This window comes from Argiope bruennichi, chromosome 3 (genome assembly GCF_947563725.1).
Source record: "Argiope bruennichi chromosome 3, qqArgBrue1.1, whole genome shotgun sequence".
Classification (NCBI taxonomy): Eukaryota; Metazoa; Arthropoda; class Arachnida; order Araneae; family Araneidae; genus Argiope; species Argiope bruennichi.
Genome location: NC_079153.1, coordinates 89,391,785 through 89,418,597, shown reverse-complemented (window position 1 = coordinate 89,418,597; position 26,813 = coordinate 89,391,785). Strand labels below are relative to the sequence as shown.

The following is a 26,813-nucleotide window of genomic DNA, read 5'->3' as shown; positions in this document are numbered from 1 at the left end:
ATGAAAATTACTGGACAAAATGTTATCGAACTTGGTAATAGTTTAATGGAGGTCATGGGAATTTCATTTACGCACATAAAAAGTTCAGAAACTCACCACCACGGAGAATGGCGCTGTATGCAATGCTGTTAAATTAATGAATATTGTTTGTTGTTATTATTGGTGAGTTTCTGAACTTTACTTTGACGGAAAAGAAATTCTCATGACTTCCTTTAAACTATTACCATGTTTGATAACATTTGATCCAATAGTTTTCCTTTTATGACCATTTCAAAGTGGAACTTCAATTATAACCACAGTGTACATTTACTGAATATTTTGGTTGCTCTTTTCTTTCACTTTTAGAAATATTTTTTCATAAGAAAATTTTAAACAAAAGAACAAAAATTATGACCCAGGATTTATTTTGGAAACAAATCATAAATAGCAGCTTTACAGGCCTGTAAGTTTAGAGATGTCAGTATGTTTTAATTTTAATTTTTGTTTCATATATTTGTAACATTATACAAGAATTGACTGTTTTTCTTTGTTTTAGAGGTGCATATATATATTTTTTCTTTTTCATTTGTCAAATCGGGAAAAATTGTAATTTTTTTTCAAGATTTTCATTAACAATTTTTTTAAAGAATTTCAATGAATACTGCAGAATTTTATAATCTTATACAAAAAGCTCGTGATTGTGCGCTTTATGAAAATAGGATTTCTTTCCAGAACACAGCGCAATACATATTAAGTGATTTTTTTTTATACTCCCCATATGCTCTACGCCATACTTATATATACAGCTTTCTGTACAAATCAAATCAAATATTTTAATTTTTTAAAATAAAAACCACAACATTAACTTTCGAGTCAAGAGGTTGAAAGAGCAGGAAAAGCAATTGAAATGTTTCAGCAGATTAATATAGATTCATATCGAGATATATCCAAATGATCAGTTCTTGCGCAAACACAAAGAAAATATCATATCCAGTCATCTGAAAATGTCTGAAATTTTACAAATCACTGCAGACTTCAACAATTCATCAACATTCAATTGTCGCATTCTTTGCTTCACTAAAAACAGTGATGAATATGTCTAAAAGTTCCACACAAACAAATCAGCACCGCTTTCCATGGCTTGCAGAGATGTGCAAGTCCATCAGTACTGTCTGCAAAACATCCATTTTTGTCCACTCTCTTCAGAGTGAACTTCTGCCGTTAGCTGGGAATGAAAATAACTGTCTTCAATTTCGGGACCTCCCCGCCGGAGACGTCTTGAAAGACTCTGGGATATATATCTCTCATTTCACACAGGGAGGATAACAAGTGATTAAGAGCAACCACAAATTTTACAGCCATGACAACAGGGTTAGAGCGATTAGAAAACTCCTCATGAAGTGGATTGAGCCTCCATTAGCAGTGCTTCTTCCATGAACTATAAAAAAATAAAATGTTATAAGAAGAAAAAAAATATCATCAGCAAATAACAAAAAATATTGAGCAAACAAATAAGAGAAACTAATCAATAACGTCTATTTAATCGCTTATATACGAAAATTGAAATTCGAAGAATTTTACATGTCCTATTAAATTATTAATTTATAATCAATTAAATCTTGTCAGCACTTATCGATTAGGAATATAAATTTTATGCGATGATAATTAATTACAATTATTCATTTTTCATTATTATATAAATTAATTAATATTTAGAGTAATCTCAAAGAATAGTGGAAATTTTATAAGGTTTTTATCTTATCCAAAGAAATAAAAGAAAAGAAAACAACATTCGATTTTATTTTTTAAATTTAATTACGAAATTGTTTAAATTATTTGATATGGTCTCCATTCGCTTATATAATTCGATAAAAATTACCAATCTTGATTTATCTTTTGTTAAGTTTTTGAAATGCAAATTTTGCTTAAAATTAGTAATACGGATTTAAAAAATAAATATTAATTCTTAATTTATTAAAACATTATTTTTAAATGCTAACATTATTACCATTATATTATTATAAATATTAACACGAGAGGAAACCTTACCAATTTTCAATGGCAATTACAAATAATCAGTATCAGTGAAATAATGGTACCTTTAATGTTAAAATAAAACAAAAATTATTAAAACAATTTCTGCCAATTCTAGAATGACCTTATTTTGCTTTGGCATATGAATTAGATTTTATTTCATTTGTTTATGATTAGCTATTAAAAATATAATTTATTAGTTAGTTTAGTTTAGTTATGTTATGTTAACGTCCCGATTGAAGCAACACTAGGGCTATTTTGGGACGGACCTCGTCATTTTGAACCGTGGTCAGATGACGAGGACGACACCTGAGCTGACAGCCCCCTCTCCACACCACATCACACCAGAGGAAGGACGTTTGGTCAGGACAGGTTTAACGTGCAACTGACCCCCTTACACGACGGTTCTTCGGTGGAATCGGGTCTCGAACCTGAAACCCTCCGGTTCCGAAGCCGAGACCTTACCACCAGGCAACCGCGGTCCATAATTTATTAGAATATAGTGCCCTAAGAAGGATAGTTGAGTTGAAACAGAAGCCAAGTTATATGATTTATTTCAGTTATTCTTGCAGCGCGTTATCCTCTTATCTGTATAAGGTTTTCTGTTTTCTAGATCGATAACATAGTTGAGATTCTAAAACACGGTCATTTTGAAATAAATAGGAATTGTTACTAAATTGAGATATTTATGACGTAAGTAAATTTATGAAACGAATTATAATATCTATAATATCTATCGAATTATCTATCTACATAATTTTAGTTTATAACTTGAAACAAATGTTTATTCGATATGTGGGTCAGACTGGAGCACCACAATTAAGAGTGCTAAAATACGAAAACAGACACTCGCAATGTTCCTCACTAGTATATTAATCAATTATTAATGTTATTACTCAAAGTCAGAAACGAATAACACTCTTGGCCCAGGATTATCCAATCAATGGACAATTATTGTACGAAAGAAGATAATGTCCTTGAAATGGCCATCATATCAAAAATGACATGATGAGAAAGAAATATGAAATTCTTAACATCGCCAAGATAATGTTGCTCATCGAGGATCGAAATTTACGTCACTTTCACTTCCAATTACGTCACTTTCATGGAATTTTTTCTTCGCGGAATTTTTTTAAGAAGACAAAAATATTGTACGGTTTAAGACGAAATACTGTTGCCAGTCCATACTATTTCCGTCTTTAGAGAAGTTTATCAAAATAATATAAGAAGAAATGGGAAACCTGATGCGCGCTAATAATTATTCCAAACCATTCCATAGAGGTAGTTATATATTCATACAAGTCTTTAACGACTTGAATTATCTACATCATTTACAATAATTTGTTTAATGACATTTGATGGAATCTGCTGTCTAAATATATATATTTTTTGCAGAAAGTAATTTTTATGTGATTTCCTCCGATTTTTGAACAGTTAATAGATTGATAGAATATGAATGCGGATACTAATTCTTACAACAGTAATGAATAAAATTAACATAGTGAAGTGTATTAATGAAAAATTCTAACGACACTTTTTATTTTCTTGGTATAATAATTTATGTATTTGCCAAAGCCTATTGTAAAGTCCATTGTCAAAATCTTCAGTCCTTATCTGAAGGTTCTTCATATCACCACCATAATGTACAGAGTGCTTTATTCTAGACAAAATTATAGAATTGATCATACTCGTGAAAAGTAATGTGTGATAGAATATAAGGGCACAAGCTCAAAGAGCGATTAATACGAAGAATTTATTGCGAGCGAATTCAGTGGAAGAAATAGGAAGTAAGAACAGAATTTAAAGTTAAAAAAAATTGCATTAAAACGCATTTGCATGCAAAATAACATGCGAAATGTGTATTGCTCTGGAAGGCAAGTACGTTGAGAGGTTATTTCATTTCAAAGTGTTGTTCTTCATATGTGTACTACTTTCTGCCTAAGTCTTATGGAATCATGCTATTTTAAATGCACAATAGATAAATCATCTGGAATATTCTTTTCTTTTATTTATATCACTAGCAACTTCATAGGAGTCATCTTTTGCGTTTGTATTCTGCTATAAAGTCCGACACAAAATATGTCTTCAGGATCTATTACAGAATCTGTCCGTTTAACGTTTACTATTATCTCAAGAAATTAATGATGAAATCTCTGTCTACACTATATTTATACAATTTAAATGATTATTATTTAGTCAGAAAGCTATCGTTATTAAAGCATTTCCATTATTGATTCATTCATTCAACACGAATGAGAACCAACTCAACCGTTTACAATATTAATCAGATTTAATAATGATAAAATGATAAAATATACTTAAATTTTTAAATTACATATTAATCAATGACATCCAAGATAATATTATTTAAATGTCCTGTAGATTAAGTATCCATAAATGTTTACTGAGATATTACTGCAAGGCAGATTTCATTGGTCTCACCTGATTCCGCGTTTACTTGATCTACATGGAGATCAGATCTCTGCTGCTGAGCTATTTCAACTTCTAGTGGCTCACTTGTCATCTTCTTCACTTCGGACAACGTGGCCGTGCAGCGGAGCCGCATTTCGCTCTTCTGGAAGTGACGCGACTTCACTTCGAATCTCAATCCCAAAACTGTGGACTCTTCTCCGTTTGGGTAAACAATAGGCGGCCGGGGCACCAAGTAATCAGAACGAACCTGGTATAGAATGAATAAATTTAATTCGAAGAAATAACGTGTTATTTATTATTTTTGCATGTCTCAGAATGTCTTTAATATACATAATATAATAACCTAGACCGACAAATTTTTTGTACTATATTTTAACATGGAAATTGTTACAGGGATGCTACATTTTCTGTTAATTCTAAAACATATGATGCGAAATGCATGATTAAAGATCGTGCGAAATATTCTGCGGGTCAGATCACTTAATTTGAATCGTAATTTCTCTGATTCTGACTTAGAAAACAGTTTTCAAAATTTTAATTAGATTTTTTATTTAAAAATTAATTGAAATTAATGTTTTCCTTCACAATTTCTTACTGAAATATCACACGAAAAAAATTTTTACATAATTCTTTGAAAATTCAAATAATAAGCATTTCAGTGATACGAATTTCATTTCCTTATATTTTTTCTTTTAAATATAATAAATTTTTTAAATTATTTTTTAATGATATTGTAAATGTAAGATTTTCATTTTTCATATATTGTACATATCATATGAAAATTTTAGGTGATAGTTTAAATTGTAGGATTAAATATAAGGCCTGCGAACGATGAGACTTATCCCCTGTCAACTATTCAAAACAGATGATATCAACCATTTCAAGAAATAATGCTTCCCAGTTTTATTCGCACTTCTTTCCAAAAAATGCTGAAGATTCCTAATTCGAAGCCTCCCACAGTTTTTCTTTTTTGCATAAATCTGATCAGGGAATAAAAATATATCTGTAATTAATATTGAATAATTTAAGGCACGACTTTTAATTAACAGATTTGCGCATGTACTAATATAAACTTCGACTGATCATTTGACTGATTGACTGATTAAGTATGCTACTCGTAAGGATGATATTTTAATTTGGGCTTACTTTGAGATACTGCAACGAGAGCTTATACTGCAAATATCATGAGAAATCATACCAGAGTAAATTTTTCGAAAAACATTGTTTATGGAGAAATAATATATTTAAGAAAGAGTCGATACGTTAATAAACTTAGAATGACATTTAATTTAGCTGAAAAGTTATATATAGCCATGTTCAACTTTTACAAAAGTAAATTATGCTCAAATTCTTTATTAACAATAAAATAAAAACAAGAAGAAAAATGAATCGGAAAGAATTAACATTATTCTTCAAATTAATATATTAATAATTCTTATAATACTAAATATTTCAGAAATTCATTTTCAATTCATTAGAAAAATGGTAGGTTTTACCATTTTGAGAAGCTTATTACCTTTTTTTCTCAGTATCCTTTAAAAATTATTTCACTATTATCGCATTTCGATATAATGCCATAAATTGAATATAATTATATATAATTCATGGTGTATTATTCTAAATACCCAGTATTATTGTTAAATAGTATCTATTGAATACTTAAATTATTTTCATTGTTTTAATTGAAATCCGATGATAGATGAATTATTAGTTAAGGAGATAATGATGAAAAGTGTCTCACACAATTAGAAAATTTATATCAACTTTCAATTTTTATTTTCAGAAAATGAGAGCTTTAAAAGATATGCAGTTAAGAAATTCGAATTACTTTACCTCTTTGTCGTTGATATACCAATGCAATTCGGCCGGCGGCTGTGATCTAGATGCTGTGCAATTAACGTCCACAATCTCACCAACCTGATACTCGTTTTTTCCACCTGAAATTTTGGGGCCGTCTTTCATGGTATCTGGAAATAAAAATATTGCACAAAGCTTTACGTAAAGAATCTTCTAACAGGATAGTTGTAGAATAATGACGGAAAATTATATGGGATCGACAGAAAATATCATGGCCCTGTTCATTTTCGTATTTAGAGGGAAAAAAACACACACAAAATATCTCATTGATCAATTGCTTACTGGAAACAATTTTGTTGAAATTAGAAGCCGCAAAGCGTATCGGATCCATAATATATAAAGTTTGAACGCAATTAATTTAATTAACATCAGGAAACTATGTTCTAATAAATTTCTTTCTCAAATTACAGAAATTCTACAGCATGCCTTCACTATTACTTCTTAACATGGGTATGTCATGAAGGGTATTCTTCATTTAATATCGTCGTTTAATAGGGTAGCGCAGAAGTCAAGAGCTTAATTTCTATAAAATGATCGTCTACATTGTTTCAATAACCAACTTGTATTTCATTTTTTAATGTAATGATTGGACAACAATTATAGGTTCCTTTGCAAATATTAATCATTCTGATGTGGCTTATCATTTCAGTTTCTTGTTATAGAAAGAATCAGAGGAAATTTTCTAAATGCAATATTTAATGTAAGTGTCAAAAGTAATGTATTCTGAAAGCTGCAATAACATTAAAATATGTGTTGCGAGAAGTAAAAGAAAAAAATTTTCTGCGAGATTTTTCTTGATTTTTTTAGTAATTAAAAAATCTTTAAAGTGCGTTAAGCCCAATAAATAATTAATTATTTCTTGTATATTAATATGCTATTACTTAGAGTTTTTGTTAAATACAATAAATAATTATCAAGATAGTTTAAATTATGTTAAATGTATTATCCCGATCATTTTTGCGAAATATTTCAAAATCCATTATAGTTTGATTCAAAAGATCATTTTTTTAGAATTCATAATATTTGATAGAGTTTTGATAAAAGAAAAAAAAAGAAAATAGAATCACATTCTATCTTTATGACGGATGATGTTCCAATTAGAAAGTTTAAAATGTTTTTCCATAAATTTAAGACTTGTTGGATATAATCGAACAAACCTAGTATAGAATCCATAAATCTGAATTTTAATTTTTAGCTTCAACAATCGGACATTTTAGCTTTCAAATACCAAATACCACTGTTGTCTCATGTCAAAATTTTAAATTTTCACAAATAAGCAGAATTATCTGAAATATCCTAAATTGTTCTTGCTATGTATATTATGAATCCAAAAATTTCGTGGTAGAGATAAATGGAATTTTGAAATATTACTAAAGGTACTTGGCATTATTACTTCATAGATAATTCCTAGCAAACTTTCAACTAAAAGTTAATTTATTTGATTTTCCTCAATTCCTTTCTTCAATTCTATGTAATGTAATTATGTTCTTTACAGAAGTTTCAACAACAAACTTTTACTTAATGTTACATATATAAATTATATTCTTCTACATGTGGTATCCGTATTTGTTAAGAATTGCAACAACAGCTTTATTCATAATAAATAGTTAAATACTATTTCAGAACTTTTCTATCATTACAAAAAAAAATGAAATGATGACTTTATTCACATTTTATCTGATATTTTTTTAAAAAGATTCCTGATTTCTTAATATTTTTTTTTTATTTTTACAACGCTTTAATGATAGAATCCCAAGCTCAAAATTAAAAATTTGAAGAAAGAGTTGAGTCTCTATTGCGCATGCAATCCTCCTCGAATTCACTATCTTTTTTCACAAGATTCGCATTAGAATAGCAATATTTTATATACGATATAAAAGATTGCAAAATTGTGAAATATGATTTTGTTGATTTGCCAGATTTTAAAAAATGAAATTCGTTTATGAAAATATGTTGAAATGCCAATTCAGCAGAACAAATTAGATTCAACAATGATTTCTGTAACAGAAAATGAACAAAAAATGTCCCATATCGAAGCCACTTTAATGAGATTCTAGGGAAAGTGTAAAGTCATACACAGCTGGTGAGCATCCATCATTTATAATGAGATTTTGAAATACGAAAAAATTCGATTTTATTAGTGATAGAATTTGTTTAAACTAAAATATTAAAACAAACTGATTAAAATTTCCGATTCAAGTATAGTTGCCGATGATTTCAATTCATTATAATATGAAATTGCTTGGACAAGAGATTAACATTTGTTATTTTCGTATTTAGTATATCGACTTCTCATATTTAATAAGGCAATTTATCAGATTAGAATTGAGTATAATTGGCTGAATTTATTCTCCAAAAGCGAAAGATTTAATCCCATCGCTTTTTAAGTATTATTAATCATCAAAAAGAAATAAGATTAAAGCCTATTAAATCGCAGAAGCAGGTGGTTATATAAATGTATTATTGATAATGATACTTAGAAAGTTTCATACGTTGTTGAAACCAAATTATTAACGCTATACAAAGTGAAACAATTTATTAAATAGAAAAAAAAAATACTGATAAAATTATATTTAATAATTTTTATTTTGAGCGTGATAAAACTATACAATATAATCACGATTCAATAAAACTCCATCTAACGAAATATAGAATTCAATGAAATCCTGACTTCGAAATGTATTTATGAGTTATTTCACGCTCCATAATTTGAAAGAAAATTTGTATTTCAAGAAGTTTCCCAAGTTATTTTTTTTCTCTTCTCGCTTCATTTAGCTTTAGAGTATTCTGTTAAATAATACCAAGAGCTTCTTCAAAGACTCTGTGTTCGAAGAAAATTTCAGACAACATGAAGAGAACTATAATAGAACATGAAGAGAACTATAATAGAAAAAATCTCGCAATATTGTGCTTCCATCTTAGTAAATGTCCGAAACTTTTCCGAAAAATGCATTCTTTATATTAAATTTTTAAGCAATAGACTTCTTCATAATGAATGATGGGGATTTGACTTGAGACACAAGATCCAGCACCAGACATTATGTGAAAAATATAGGGATTATTTACGAACACGTGATAGCTAAAGTGTGCTAAACGTGCTGATTAGTTTCGGTCATTTATTCATTCATTTTACAATTTACAAATTTTCATTTTATGATTTTTCTTTATTTCTATTTTACGAATTTTCTTTACTATTCTCTTTATTTCTATTTTATGAATTTTCTTTTTATGTTTTCTTTATTTCTATTTTACGGATTTTCATTATTTCTATTTTACGAATTTTCTTTATTTCTATTTTACGAATTTTCTTTATTTCTATTTTACGAATTTTCTTTATTTCTATTTTACGAATTTCCTTTACTATTCTCTTTATTTCTATTTTATGAATTTTCTTTTTATGTTTTCTTTATTTCTATTTTACGGATTTTCATTATTTCTATTTTACGAATTTTCTTTTTATGTTTTCTTTATTTCTATTTTACGGATTTTCATTATTTCTATTTTACGAATTTTCTTTACTATTTCATTTATTTCTATTTTACGAATTTTCTTTACTATTTCGTTTATTTCTATTTTACGAATTTTCTTTACTATTTCCTTTATTTCTATTTTACGAATTTTCTTTACTATTTCCTTTATTTCTATTTTATGAATTATCTTTTCTCCTATATATTGAAGCTTCATTAAATAGGCTTTTTCGACTGTAAATTAGGACTTCTTTTTGTAAATATCCCCATCTGAGCAAAAATATTTTGAAACAACTTTAGTCAATGCTTAACTTAATTCTAAATTACCTAGTGGTCAATATTAAAAGGCATTTAGTTTAAATTCTTCGATTTGTTATTTAATCTTCAAACTGACCAAACCGCATAAGTTTATCAAAAGAATAACTAAATTAAGCTATAATAATTATTAATCTACTAACCCATACCCATGTCTGACGACGTGGCCGCTGACGCCCTTGTGGAATTCGTAATGGTGATTTCTTCGCTCCTGAGGGTGTGTGCCTGCGATATGATGGCCTCACACTGGACTGTCATCTTGCCGTCATAAAAATGGTCGTGCGTGGCGGGGAAAGTGAGTTCCAGGGTAGAGGTGAACAGGCCTGCGGGGTATTCCACCGGGGGCGGACGACGAAGTTTATTGCTTCGCGGCTGCGAAAGACAGAAGAAACCTATTTCAATAAACATGTCGACAGCAGAAGAGTATTAAAAATGCTATTTTTTGGTTTGCTGAGATTTGCTTTAGACTAAATATCATAATGTAAGAAAAAGAGCTATTGTTTTTATTTAAACATAATATAAATGGAATGTAATAAAAAGATTTTTTTGAACAATTTCAGATGGTAACTTTACGAAGAACTTTTTTATCATTAAAATACATTTATTTCTATATGTATCAACATATAATAAAGTAAGCATATTTCTTCTACTATAAACGCTAAATTTCTATTCAAAAATTTTGATAGACGGATTTCTTTAACTACTATTAGGGATGGCAAGGGAATAACAAATGAAAAAAAAAACTATTATTATAAGAATCATTTATTCAAATAGATGACATTTTTAATGATTTTCTTCATTTCTTGTCACGAGTCTTACTTTTATAAATTTATCCTCAAATGAAAATAAATATAAGTTCATGTCTCTGTCATGTTCGCTGCGATATTTCTTTTTAATGTAAAAAGGAGACAAGATTATAATCTCTGTAAGTCATACGTTTGTAAAAGGTATTAAATATTTTATTACTTAATAACTGAATTTAACTGCAAAAAAAAATATGCTTTCGGACATATATAACTATGTCCACAAACCTAGTTTCATTCCTTTTTCTCATTAAAATCTCATACATGTTTTATTGTTATAATAATAATTTATTGTGTTTTCACACAATAAATTATATTGATGTTTGTTATTCAGCCGAGCACTCCCCATCTGTACCATACTCCAGATAACTATAGATGGGAAACTTTAACTTACTTGAAAAAAGAGGATGCGAAGTTTTCAATTTGCATCTGATCCATTCGCTTCGTTATATTTTATTTCCCTGTTCATTTAGTACGATAATAAAGAACAGAAATTTACAAAAAATCACAATGGATTGACCTAGTTTTAACAACGTTTGGGAAATATTTGGCAACTTATCGAAAAAATATAGGTTCTAGAAAGCGCGAGAATTATAATGGTGACTCTATTAAGAGCTATGATCTTTAAAGGAAAATTTGATACCCGTTTGCGGATATTGTAAAATTGCTAGAGTGTTATAGCAAGACAACGTAGTGAAATATCTCTTTTGAATGTAGATCGCAGAGCGAGCTTTCTCGTTGTTTGCACTGAATTGATTTCTGTTGAACAATTTGCTGATTGTGTGTTTACTGCAAGTACACATACAAATAAAATTGTTGTGTATGTTCCAGTTATATGAGATTCATGTGGAAATTTCGCTATTCATCATTGAACTTTGGATTTTCATTGACCCCCCCCCACACACACAAAGGACGATTTATCTAACATTTACGTTATTAGCTAGTAGATCAAAAGAAGAAATCCCATTCATGTCTTTGCCTAGTGAAAACATAATTTTAAAAATTAATTTTCTGTAAAGCTATTGAAAAATGATCATTTTTCGTATCTGGCTATTTTTGATGTTAATATTCGCTGCACCTTTATGTTAAATTAAAATTAAATTCTTGCAGCACAAATGACATTAAACTCTTATAGCTTTGGAAAAATCAAAACTTTCCAAGGAATTTTTTTTTAATTCCTGAAAGCTAATTTTTTTCATATTTTTTTTTTCTGAAAATTGAAATATATTTTAAATAATAATTTTGAATGGCACATTTTATATTGGAATATAAACGGTGCAATTTTCAGTGTTGAATTTCAATCTTCATCGAAATTTAAAAACAAACAATGAAATTCCATTTTTTAAACTGTAAGTTATTCAACAGCACAAAGTTAAATCAACAGCAAAGTCAAATCTTGAAATTAATAATTAATATGTAATAAATTATTTCAAGTTAAATATATATTTATTTTTTTCAAAATCGGTATGATGAAAGAATGTTATTCAAATAATCATCTTTTGTCAATTTGATAACTTTAAATTAGCTAAAAATATCTTGAGCCCCGATATATTGTCCGCTAGCGCAACGGAAGGATGATTTTTTAATTTTGTAAAAATCAAACATTTTCTTAATGACTACAAAATCTTAAATAAAGGAAGGCTTTATTATGTTCATCCTTCATAGAAATTGTGAACGAAATCTACAAAAAGCTATTCAAAAGTTGGAATTTTTATAGGAACAAAAAATATAAATATTTTTCTTTTTTTATATGTCATATTTACTTATTTAAACTTACCTCCACTTCTACTCCATTAATAAGCCATTTGAGAAAGGCCGCCGGTCTAGATGGAGCAGACTGGCAAGTCAAGTCAACGGTCTCACCTATCCCATAATGAGGCTTGGTACCCACTATATGAGGTTTAGTGCTTGGATTTACTGCAAAGAGAATACTAAAGTGATGAAATAAAAATATTCTATTTATTATTTTCTCATAATTTAAAGTAATTTCAGAAAACAATTGAAAATAAAATTTTCAAATATGGTAAATTTCCAGAAAAAATTATCTTAATTTCATTCATTAAAAAACAGATTATATATTGTTGAAAAAATATATTTAATCAATGTGTCATGTAGATATTGTTTTCGGGGTGAGGACATTACTTCATTAAGATGTCAATTTTCCACCTTCCAAAGAATAAAATTAAAAGTGGTATATAAGTATATTAAGATATTATCTATTTATTAAAAAACCAGATGTAATGATGTACACGAGTGAAGGAGTAACACAAAACTGTTTTAACTACTGATTCTAAACATGAGACTTCCTTTTTGTGATAATGATTTTTGCGTTTTATATTTTATCCCTAACAATTTCCAAACTCTTCGATTATCTCCGTTTTGAAAACGACAGCATTATCGCTGAGCCATCAAAAAGTTCCGAAAAGTGTTAAAGAAGCTATCAAAGAATAGACAGTGAATGATGATGATGATGAAGTGACTATTAAAAATCTTTGCAGTAAAGAATCATCGAAACATTATTGTAATTCGATGAGGATTGCGGATTCAAACAAACGGTATTTTTTTAAAGTTTTCTTACCTCGGCACTTAAAATACTTTACATATACATGACAAATTTTCTAAAATAAGGCTTTTTGAATATTTTTATTCAGAGAATTATATTAGAAAGTTATTGTAGTAGATGTTTTTACAGAAGTTAAGAAGTTTTAAAGAAGAAGTGAAAGAATGTAAAGACAGAAAAAAAAAGGAAAGAAGTATCGTTTTCCATTTGTGGCTTTTCTTTTGAATCGATTTATTACGGAAACTGAAGTCGCCTTTTTTTTTAGAAGAATGTACTTATTTTGTTTTCATGGATTCCTCATCGTCTTTAAGCAAGAACATATTCATCCAGAAAATCAATTCACTGAATGGATTTTTCTGATTCACTCCGGAAGTTTTGACTCATTTCCAGCTTTTCACCTTCTAGAATATGAAATATATAAAGAGAACATTGCAGTCATCAAAATTCTCTACTCCGAGACCTTGATCTCCATGTTAGGAAAAGGCCATCCTTCGAATTATGTGTATGTTTAAAAGTGATAACTCACCACCAGAACCAGCAAGTTTACGTAAATTTGTAATATATACTAAAATTGTAATTTTATGCCATATTTTGAAATCCTTTCAGCTGTTTATAGTTTTCTGTGATGCTTATATATAATGTAAATTCTACAATATTATAAATATTTCTACATTAAAATATCATAGCAGGAACTCTAGTGTAGCTCGAAGCCATTGTTATATTTACAAGATCTTGTGGTCATATTCATGAAACTAAAGGTTTTCTAAAATGTGAATTTTATAATGCTTGTTTAATAAAATTAAATTTATCTACGTTTTTTTGTATAATGATAAAGAAAATCCAGAAAATAATAAATTATTTCTTAATTAAGGAATACAAATTAATTCATTTTCCAATTTATAAAATTTTGAATTTAGATATTGTTACAAATTTTTTTTCTACAAATACCTCTAATCAATTGTAATAACGCAGCACATTTAATTGCTAGTTCGGCAGCTTTCTTGCTGTCTAATCCTCCAGTTTCTCTACGTGTCGGCGACTCCGACTCTCACCACACACCGCCTCTGACTATATACACGACTTCTTCAGCTTGAGAGTGCCCTTCTTTTATAATCCTTGGAGGCGGGTCTAGAATCTTCAGACCAATCAGGGCGTACCTGGGTGTATCTCAGTTATTACTGGATAGATCGTGAAACTTCTAGAACTTTCCAGTATTATCCATTTAGTCTCCAAACTCGCCAAATTCATCGCCAAATAATCGCCAAGCTCAGCACGTACAGGACAGATCTTACAAAGGTTTTAACGGTTTTTTTCTAGGATGACACTATTTCTGCAGGGTAGCAAAATTACAGATTTGTAACAATATGAACTTAATTTGTAATTCTTTTTTTTTTCTTTTGAACTTTTAATTTCATAACAGTGAACTGGCTCTTTTGATTTATGGATCGGTACAGTTTGTTTAAAAAAAAGAAATGCGATGGATTTCTGGATAATAATGGAAAAACCATACCAAACACTCATTGAAGTATTTTAACTTAAAAATTTGCAGGGTGCTTTTAAGTTTAAAAAAAGCAATACCATTCAAAATATTTGAACAAAATTTTTTTCGATGGCTGAATGATTACCTAATTTAACTCGATACAATAAATAAAACTTCGGTAAAATTCCATTTTAAAATTAAAGAAAACTTAATTAAAAGTTTTAGATAATTTTAATTTAATTTTATCATATCCTTTGTATCTTAATATTTCTGAAACTGAAAAGCTCAAAATTCAATATTTCTTATAAACAAGACCTGAAATCTGTTAACAGCAGCGATTTTAATTTCTGATGCTCCTATTTTTATCAACTATCAGAGTTAGGCAAGATTCAAATATTCGACATTTGGGTTCTTTTCAATATTCGGAAAGTATTATATTTTTTATTGGTAAAGCTTACTTACTTATATGAACGTCAAATTTTTAAGTCAAATGGAGCTTTTCTGTAAAGGTTCTCAACATTTTTAAAGACATATATTAAAATAATACTGGAATCATCTTTCTTCTAACTCCATATAATGCCAGTATGAAGATGTTTGAAGCGTGCTTTCCTATCAAGTTCCATTTATACTGTTTTATTTTGGCAGAAAAAAAAGCTAAACTCTTAACGATTCCCGGAATTCTGGAATTGGCGCCTTTCAGTTTATAAATATTTAGACACAGGTGTCACTGAGTAAATTTTCTGTTTTAAATTATGTGGGGACTATTTAATGGCAAAGCTCAGAATTCTAAAACTCAAGTAGATGAATCTACACCTGTTATTCAAGTTTTCATATCAAAATAACATAAAATGTCTTATTCTAATACCATATATTTACATGTCTGAGAATTTGTAAGCATGGCTAATTTTCCATGAAATTAGATCACACAACTGAATCTTGCTGATTTTCAAGCCGAGATTTTACTACAAGGTCGATGCTCCATTTTATACAGAAATGAAACGTCAAGAAAAAGAATTGTCACATAATTTCTGACAGAAAAATAAGTAAATCGATCTCCGATGACATTAAAGAAATAAGAATTATAAGTTCACAGAGAATTACAGATATTTATACACAAGGACACGAACTTTCCCTCTCCTTCTTGTATAAATATGTTTGTGGAACATTCTGCCTTTGCCTGAATAAAATAGTGATTATTCTTAAACTCAAAACACTCAAATTTCCATCGTTCTTCACGATCGTCAATACTTTGATGGGATGCTGTGTGCCTTGTTTCTTTCCCTCTTTTGCATGGCGCTCACACAATTTTATGCCTATGAAACTTACCATATATCCTCATCTCTCTCTCTCCTCTGACAGTTCGGAATATGGGAGCTTCCGAGGACACTTCACACCTGTAGATTCCCTCCGAATTCACATCTGTCGTTGGCATGTAGATATTGCCTTCGCTGCTCTTCGTCAGCTGCATGGGACACACAATGAATTCCATCAGTGAAAGAAGATTATCAATACGCATTTCGTTCAAGGAAAGCAATGATTTTTTTGGGAAAAATAGATTCGAGGATAACATCGGTTGATATCGATTTTATTTTTAGCAAAGGTATGTGGATGTATAGGTGTATGAAAATAAATACAATTTATTTAAATCCTTTGATGCCAATTTGCATTTGTATTAAAATCGGCAAATGTCTTTTGCTGAGGGATTACATTTGATGAGAATCGAATTGAAATACATGGTGTATGACAAAGACTAAAGTGAAGACTAAAGGAGGCTCGAATCATTCTGCTAAAGATCAGCGACTGTTTCCTTTACGTAAGACTATGTTTTATATATATAATAATATTTAAACAATTTCTTAAACCATGTCACTGGACGTTTTGTATCTTTAGATGTATATGGTCGCGAATTTCTCTGAATTCAAATTTATGTTTTGTGAAATATTATTCCTTATTTTAAACACTATTAGTCTCTATTTTGTTTTTATGTGTTTTTCCTTGTTCTCTATTTTCTAATTTTTTTTTTACCTCATTGATTTTTTTTCTTCATATAACCATAAGTATTTTAGATTTTATTTTAATATTGGGATAATCTTGTAATTATATGTCCTATACATTTTTTTAAAATTTGTCTTCATATATATATATATATATATATACGCACAAGTTTCGTAAATCCATAAAAATCAATAACAGGAATGTACAGAAAGGATTTTAAAAACCTCTATTCTCAAATTTATTTATTTATTTGCTACAAAATGATTGAAAAACATGATTTAAGTTGAATTTGATTATCGAAATATTTCTTTATTTATACATTAAAGGAAGTGGAGTAATGAAGTAAGGAAAAATATCATTATTCTATTTTTATATATTAACTGAAAATAATAATAATCTTAAAAAGAATTATTATGCAGTTTGAAGACATATATAATGCCTTTCTGCATTTTATTGAATCTCTGTAAATCGAAAACATTTTCTTGTATGACGTTTCAGTAGAAAATTGTGCATTTGTTTTTGTATCATTATGTAGAAAATATACTAACGTTAATTATCTGCTTCAAAACTAACCCTGAACATGGAAGATACATATTAAATCGCTTAAATGGAAACATAAAATTTTAGTTCTACTAATTTGGATAATATGTTAAAAAGTCATATGTGAAACCTTACTTTCTTAATCAATAATCATCATAATTATAAGATAGTAAAAATTGACTAAAGCTGGAAAAAACATTTACAGATATGTTATTTTTGCAAAAAAATGAATGTATGAATGTAATGACATTATTAACATATTTTAATAAAAATGAATGTATGAATGTAATGACATTATTAACAGATTTTAATGAAAATGAATGTATGAATGTAATGACATTATTAACAGATTTTAATGAAAATGAATGTATGAATGTAATGACATTATTAACAAATTTTAATGAAAATGAATGTATGAATGTAATGACATTATTAACAAATTTTAATGAAAATGAATGCAAAAGTATAAATTATATCCTTCGGAGTTTATGGTAGAACATTTTGTCAAGTAAATTTAATGAAAATGTTTAAGTTTTAATTTCCTTACTTAATTTAATTAACTTTACTTACATCAATATGTATTCCGTCTAGCTCGTATTTCTGCCCCGGTGGATTATCAGCAGGTATATATCTGTAGAATTCCACGTTGTTTTTGTGCCATTTTATGGAGTAGAGAGTTTCTTTCTCCAGATCGTAGGTACAGTTGAGCCAGACATCGTCGCCCTTTATAACCACAGCTGGTACTGACACTTCTCTTAATTTCAGAGAAACCGCCGCTACGGGAGAAAAAGAAACAACAATCAAAATCTTTGTGACAAATTTTCCGATCGGAACAAATAGTTTATCAACGAGTCGAAAGATAGTAAAGAAGTGATTTACAATTTCAGTTACTTCTTTCTTATGGAACTACAATTACTTCAAAATATTTTTTTTTTTTTTTTGATAATTTGTTAGCTTGTCCTTGCAAAATTTTAGATGAAGTTGTTCATTAATATTAAAAATTGTTTATTAATCACGTAAAAAAGTAGACATTAAGTCCCAATTCCCAAAAATTCCATAACCTGTTAACGTTCAACTTAACTTAAAACTCCTAATTCAGTATTCTTTAATCACATTAAAAATAACGGAATTAAGATATCTGTGAAGTAAAATAAATACCAATATTTTATTTTGTAGAAATTGTCAAAATGTTGGAGGAAAATAATCAATTTAGAAATCATTTTTATGGATATGCAATAATCATTTTCAATTATAGTTATATAAATGATTGAATATAACTATTTGTTTGCCATAAGCCATATATATAATTATCAGCGGCAGATATTATATAAAAAATATAATATAAATTTGCAATATTTATAAATCAGGTTATAGTCGTTATAATCCCCTTTAGTATTATTATTTCCTTTTTATACACCTTGACAAAATGCTAAAACTGTTAAAGAATGTAAGACATACAGCCATTTATGGTGAATATTAAATTGAAAGAATTGATTATGAAACGTTATTTCGAGATTGTAATTCTCTTCATGTTCTTTAATGAGAAATGTAAAATGAATCAGACAAAATGTAAGATAAAATTAATATAAACAGAAGTTTTAAAAAATTCTTCAAAGCAAAAATCATTGAGTAAAATTATGCTCTTTTTAGTTACCTTACACTTTGGTATTACGTATCTCGTTATAAGTGACTATAAAATCTGTATAATTAATGATAGGATGAAGAAATATGAAAATAACTCAGAAGGAATCCAAAAGTTTTGTTTACATATGTACTATTTACTAATCACATTGTAGCGGATTGAATTCAGCGAGGATAGAACCTGGGATCTTGTGGTTTGCAGCCGAGTAACAAGACCACAAGACAAAAGTAATACTCGTGCATCGTAGCTGTTAGCTGGCTTATAAGGTTCACCAAAGTACTCTCCCTCCGGCGAGTCGGAAGTGAGACGAAAGATATGGCTATCGAGTAGTGATGTATTAGCTGTTGAGTGTAATGCTCCTGTACTCATTTGAGTATTTGAGTAGCGCCAAGCATTATGGCGAGCGTGTGTGGTTGCTGTTGTGTCAAGTGAGTCTGACTACTTTGTGTTGCTGCGCCAAGTGAGTCTGACGACTTTTGGGTTGCTGCGTCAAGTGAGTCTGACGACCTTTGGTTGACGTGGGTAGATGGCGCCCCACAGGTTCATCGTCCGCACCAATGCAGCGGATTGAATTGAGCGAGGATAGAACCTGGGACATTGTGGTTCGCAGCCGAGTAACAAGACCACAAAACAAAAGTTATACTCATGTCCTGTAGCTGTTAGCTGGCTTATATGGTTTACCAGAACACAATGGATAAAGCATTTTCTAAGGGATGTTACGTAAGAGGAAGGTGACATATCACTATGGCAATCAATTTAATTAACAAGAGTGCTCTATGCTTATTTTCAATTCTTTCAATATTGTAAATAAATGAGGCATTAATATAAAGTATTCAGCCTATTGCAATGCAATGTAGGTACATAATAATAATAATAAAAAAGATTCAGAAAGCCGCATACATAACATGTGCGTGGCCATCCAAAACAAACCAATGACACCGAACAAGCTTTACAGAGTTTAACGTGAAGTTTTCTGCCAAACGGATGTAATGCCCAACATTGGGACAATTTTATATTTACAAACAAAACTTTAAACGCCCTTCTGTATTATACACATACATTTTTTTAATTGTTTATAAGGAAGTTATAATCATCTGCAATTATGATTTTTTTTTGAATACGCCTTCATCAAGATTAATCACCACGTCTAATGCATTCTTTTTGATAGTATAAAAATAAAATATTAATATAATAATATAGAACCACTTTAAAGATAAAATGATTCACAGACAAATTGCTTTGCATTATAATTTATTATTGTTTTAGGTCAATAGTCTTAATGAATAAGAATAGGGAAATAAAATCAAATGCAAAAATTTCTCTGAGTTATTTGAAAATTTAAAACAAATTTTCTTAAATTTTATCAAATAAATAGTTGAAAAATTTCAGAATCATATAATGTTCATCTTTTGCTTCGACAAAAAATGATACAAGTGCATCTATTTAGTGTCAAGATCAACAGTTAGATAAATTAATTGGTAAATAGTGGTTGAATTTCTCGTTGAACTTTCTGTTTGGTGCTTTCTACAAACTATAAGATTGCAAGAACGCCAAATATAAAAATTTTCAAAACATCCATTCTATCAATCTAGAAGAGCAAATGACACGAAAAACTTGATAGTATTGTTACGAAATTTCCGGGGTTCGTTTGGATAGTGGGAGTTATATGGTGTAGAGAACGCTCAATCAGCAGGCGGCAGTAGAAAAAAACAACGACGTTTATTTACACGAAGGCACATAGGACAGCACAAAGACGATAACTATCTACAGCACAGAGAAGACAATTATCTTCAGTCGCGAGACGTGCAAACAGCAGCACACAACAAGACTCTACTGCAGACAGAAACGCACAGCTTAGTTCAGCACTAGCTTGACTGCGTCGCTGCTCTGCTAATCCCTGGAAGACCAGTTCTTCACCGTCGATACCAACTACGACTACCCTGGCAGCTGCGGCTGCCTCCTTTTATAAGTCTCAGGAGGCGGGGCTAGAAGCCTCTCAAACAATCAGGGACGTTCGAGGCGTATCTCGGTTCCTAATGAACGGATCGGGAAAATTCTCGCTGTTTCGGGTAGAATCTATTTTGGCGCCAAATTCTTCGCCAAGTCGCCAAATGGTCGTCAAGTTTGTCGCCAAGCTCATGGACCTCCGACGCGACACTCGGACTCCGTCCAATGCAGATGACTGTAAAACAATCTTCCTGATGATGGAACTAACTCTGGTGGGAAGCAGAATTGCATGTTTGTAACAGTATGAATGAATTAAGACATGGGATAAATGATACTGGTTATTTACCAGTATTATATTACCCAATATAATACTGATTAAAAATTGTATCTGACACAGCTGCAAAAGGTTTGGAGAATCTTAAATATCCAAATGCCTTATTACTCAATTTTTCCCAGATAAGATAGTCAGTTTTATTAAAAGTTTCCGCGTCTTCTTATTAAAAAATTCCTTTTTTAAATATTTGCAGATGCATACTGCCACTGGAATTCATTCGTCTGAGACAATTGATAATTTAGTACTTATTCTTTTCGAACAAATATAATTTCACTAGAATCGGTCCGAACTTTTAATGCAAAGAACTATTTTTTTTAAAAATCTACTGTTAATAAAATAAATTCATCAACTTTCAATATATTAAAGTAGATATTCCGATGAAAACAATTGCGTTGCTATAAGATTTTTTCCCATCAAGTTACTGATTCTAATCTTGTAATTTATTCATTTGATGGATGAGATTTTAATGTATTTTGAAAGAACTTAACATTTCTCGATCAAACTCAAAAAAAGTTAAGAAATACTTAGCTAATGATCAGCTTGCATGCTTGACAGCAATCATTTCTCAAATTTTCTTTTGAAATTTCAGTTTTATCCTACTAAATGTTTTTATTCCACAGCTTAAAGTAATCATTAATCAAGATAGAAATATGTCAAACCAGCGTAATCTCAAACAAAACAACCCGTTTCTGGGCTTTCAAATTCTTTGTATTAGGAATTGAAACTATAAAGTGTCTTTGGCATCAAAAAATTATTAAAATAGAACAAATATACAGCCGGTATTTGTTTTTAAACTTTTCATTTCTTCTTTAGAAAAATTTTGAAACAGTGTATCATCAATTAATTTATCTTTGACTTTTTCGAAGCTGAAAGCTGAGTCTTAAGATATTTGAACTTAATTTTGCACAATATGTTATTCTTTCAGAAAACTATGTGAAAAAATGTTTCTTAGTTAGTGTTATATGATTTAAAATGATGTTTTCTTATGAGAACAAATTGCATTTAGAGACATTTGTATTTTTGAATTTCGTTCTGAAATATGATTGTTAAAGCTCTTTGCTGATTCTTAAGTCGTTTGCCTTATAACCATTGGAAATTGAATAAAATTACTAATTTATGTATTTTAAGGTATCTATTCATATATAATATAAAAACAAACGACTGACCTCTCACAATTATGTTTGTAGTAACAAAATTTTGAAAATTTAAAATGTCAGTCATTTTACATGAATGTTTCATATGCCAATTCTAATGAAAGAAAATATTATGAAAATTATATTTTAATTGTAATATAATTTTCCTATTATAAAATAATTAATGACGATGCAAAAGAACTTGTATTACATAAAACATCAGATCTAGACATAGCCAAAAAAACAATGATGGAAATTAACAGGGAATTAAAATTTTTTTAGTATATTTCTCATATATATTATCAGTTTGATACTATGTTAAAGACCCACGCATGTAACATTGCAGCAAAATGATTCATTTTTTTTTATTACATCTCTTTCTCTATTGTTTTTTTTTTTTTTTATCTTTGGCTAGCCTTTTGTCTTTCATACGATAGGGAACGGTTTAACATCAGTTTTTTTAACATCAGTTTGTCCCAGCTACAAAAGATGTGTGCAACCGTTTGAAATTTCCCATTTCCTATCGTTATAAAGGGAAATATGAGCGATGATCTATTACTTTTCTTTCTTTTTTCTTCAGCTTAAATCTTAAAATAGTTTAATTTTCAATTCATTTAATTTTCTCCAAACGTTTGATAGCAAGAAACTCGTACGCATTCAAATTCTTCTTTTATAATCATTCTGCTGAATTGAAAATTCGAGAAATATATTCATTAAAAGAGGAATATTCAAATGAATTGCATGTATTATTAAGTACTCTATCACACCATTCAGTTATTCTCTTAATTCCATTATTTATTTGAAAATGTGGAGGCGCTTTTTATAGCATTTTTATTAGTTAGCCTCATTCATTGATATTTAATTATAATAGCATGATAAAATTGTTCATTACACACTTCTAAGACGCTGGGAATTCAAAAACACATATATCAATCACAATTTCACTATCGGCTCGGAAAGAGAAGATTTTCGAAATGATTTTAGATTTTTCTCCATGTCTTTACGTAGTGCAACTGGGAGTAAAAGAAGAAAAAAAAACTTTACAATACATTATTAAATAGGAACATTATATACATTTTATTTTATTTTTGTATCATTGAAAATATCTTGTTGGTATAGTAACTTATTCGAATAAAATTAGTTCGAAAATAATTAGAAAAAAACCTTTTGACTCCATCTTATTTGGAACCTATTTTTCAAAATTCTTTACTCTTTAATAATTTTATAATACTATTAAAAGTGTTGTCCATTTATTTTTAATAATCCTTGTACAATAACACCATTCCTTATTTCAGACCATCCGCCTTTGAAGACCCGCTAGCTTTTCACGTTTGATAGCTCCTAATTTTTTTTCAATTAAATATTAAATAGCACATAATATAATAGCTTATTTTTTTAAGAACGTTTAAAACGAAGTACTTTTAAACATCAAAGTTTGATAGACATATACCATGTACTATTTTTGTGATTTCACACCATTATTTTCATTGTATCTCCTTAATTTTTGAATCATTTAAAGTTTGTATTTTATTTTAAAATGCAAATTTTTAAACTTCAACGTAGAGAAACACTTTCTACCTAAAATTATTTAAATTGGCGCATATTATTAAATATATATTTTTTTTTTAAAATCTGGACTTTTAGCTTTAAACGACTTTGGAATTTAAATGTGCATTGTAAGTACAGCAAAATTTCAAAAACGCTATTAAATCATATTTAAATAGAAATTTACTTTGGAAGGGAATATAAGTGGAAGCTTCGTACTTTAAATATTAACAATAGAAGAAAAATCAAGGTTGAAATATTTATGGCAGAAATTAAATAGTTTTATTTCCTTTAAAGCAATAAATAGCTGTAAAAAAACTCTTAAAAGATTTTTTTTTAATTGCCGAGAAAAATATTTTGTAGCAATTAAATTGGCATCATTATAAAGATTTTTTTTTAATTTTATGTAAAGTGCAAAAATTATAAATAAATCAATTTAAAAAAATGCTATTTTATTTTTGGAAATTATGACAGATAAAAGTCCACATTTCACTTGATTTTTATTATAATTTGAATTAAAATTTTAAAAAAAATCGATCGGGATTGCGCATTGCCAACCATCAAATGCATTTGTGGTAATTCAGTTGATCTAAGTTTAATGGCCGATTTTAAAGACCATACAGACGCATATGCACAAACATAAACGCATTTAGTTTTGTTATTATGTAATACATGCTATACATGTAAACACATTGTTATACATGTAACCCCACGGGTATTAAAAATTATATATATTTTTTTTATATTTACAACTGAAGAAACTGACACAATTAAATATTTGATCTAATATTAAATATTAATATTACATTAAAGAATGTTTCTTACTCACGTGACGATAATTCAGATGATGTGATTCAGATGAACGTATTTATTTAATACCGTAATTATATATTTTTCTTTTACATTTAAAAAATAATCTATGCTTTGACGAGACAACTTTAGAATGATGATTCTAGTTATGCATTTCTTGTTTGGTGATAGCCGAACAGACTGTATATAAAATAATGTAATGCGAAACCAGATTCCTATGATAAATATAAACATCTTTTTGACGAAGCAGCTGTACAAGAAGAAGAAATCTGTCAAAAGCGGGATTATATTATCTGTATATTCACATATATGGGATAACTTAAAATTACAACTCAATCACAAGTCCGATTTGGGATTCAATAATTATAAAGGAAGATATAACATGCCCATAATATTTTTTTAAAAGACAAAATAATGTAACTAAATTATATTTCTTACCATTTTATTTGATTAACTATTTGCAGCATTTCATTATGAAAAAAAAATCAATTTTTTGCAGTGAGCATTTGTTGCATCTTTAATAATGAATAATTTTAATAAGATGATAGTACTTTATTTGTGCTTATTATTATTAGGTAACCTCTGTTATTCAAATGTTGCTATTTTAAGAAAAATACTATTAAGAAAATGGTAAAAAAGAAAAAGAAAACAGTCTGTTTTCAAATAGATTTTGAAATGATCTCTTATTTCCATAAATATATATTTTTTCTTTATGTTTATACATTTATAATAATGAAAGACTTATTATACAAAGACAATCTTAAAAAAGGCTTTGCACAACCAATTTCAGAATGCTGAACAACAAGGGAAAAAGTGATCAATATCAATTTTTAAAAAAATGTCCACATGTCTTGTCATTCAAATGCATTTCTAACGATGATGAATTAAGTTTAAACTATAACCACGAGAACAAAACATCAATTTGATAAAGTTTCAAACTTTTCAGAGATAGAAATAAAACTATCAAAAGTTCGTTCACAAGATTCTCAATTTATTATGATTTAATTGTATCCGTGGTACGACACTTTGGTAACGTATTGCTTTTTTGACATAATAGATCCAATTCCAACTTATTTGGAAATAGAATAAAAAATATAAATATTATTTTAAAACCGAAGGAATATTAAAACGGATGTTTAAAATTTTTACGTATATCTTTTATCAAAGATATTTCAAATAAAACCAATTAAGTATACGATTAATTTGTAATTCTTAGATATTTGAAATTTGTTTGTAAATATGAAAACTTTAACATGATGAATTATTAAACAAAAATATAAAAATATCTATTTAGGTTGGGAATTATTTACTCTCATTAGATTTCATTTAATACAATTCACATAACTTTTACATAATTAACTTAATTTTTTCAACTAATAATTATCGCTGATTTTTAAGTAAATGAAGTCAGCAGTAATTTGCATATCTATTATCTAATATCTATTTAGGTATATGATTATTGTTTATGGTTTACAATTTTGTTATTTTTACTTTCTTCAACAGAATAATATATATATATATTATTTTTAGTTTACATTCTCAATGAAATGCTTCACATGTTACACTTCAGTGTTTTTCCAACTCAAAGAATCATAAACAGCAGCAGAAGTAATCACTTGGAGTTCTTTCCATAGGTACCGAAATATATATATATATATATATATATATATATATATATATATATATATATATATATATATATATATATATATATATATATATATATATATTCCCGCATTGAATATTAATCCCGTTTCACTGTGTCCAAATTAGGGTTGGGAATTATTTACCCTCATTAAATTTCATTTAATACAATTCACATAACTTTTACATAATTAACTTAATTTTTTCAACTAATAATTATCGCTGATTTTTAAGTAAATGAAGTCAGCAGTAATTTGCAAACTTTTTAATTATTTTCATTCTTGTCTAACAAACC

General features: G+C 28.6%; 1 protein-coding gene across 2 annotated transcripts in view; it reads right to left on the bottom strand.

Annotated features, from left to right (window-relative positions):
- Positions 1-250: 250 nt before the first annotated feature.
- Positions 251-26,813, bottom strand: part of LOC129963639 (uncharacterized) — a 118,527-nt gene continuing 91,964 nt past the window's right edge. The window contains exons 2-8 of one of the 2 annotated variants that reach the window (XM_056078126.1): positions 18,034-18,239; positions 16,255-16,390; positions 12,666-12,805; positions 10,229-10,457; positions 6,280-6,413; positions 4,456-4,693; positions 251-1,417 (exon numbers count right to left, since the gene is read on the bottom strand). In XM_056078126.1, the coding sequence (XP_055934101.1) occupies positions 1,332-1,417; positions 4,456-4,693; positions 6,280-6,413; positions 10,229-10,457; positions 12,666-12,805; positions 16,255-16,390; positions 18,034-18,239 (1,169 nt within the window). In that variant the 3' untranslated portion in view covers positions 251-1,331. The remainder of the gene's footprint in view (positions 1,418-4,455; positions 4,694-6,279; positions 6,414-10,228; positions 10,458-12,665; positions 12,806-16,254; positions 16,391-18,033; positions 18,240-26,813) is intronic. The other variant, XM_056078127.1, reaches the window with a different exon arrangement.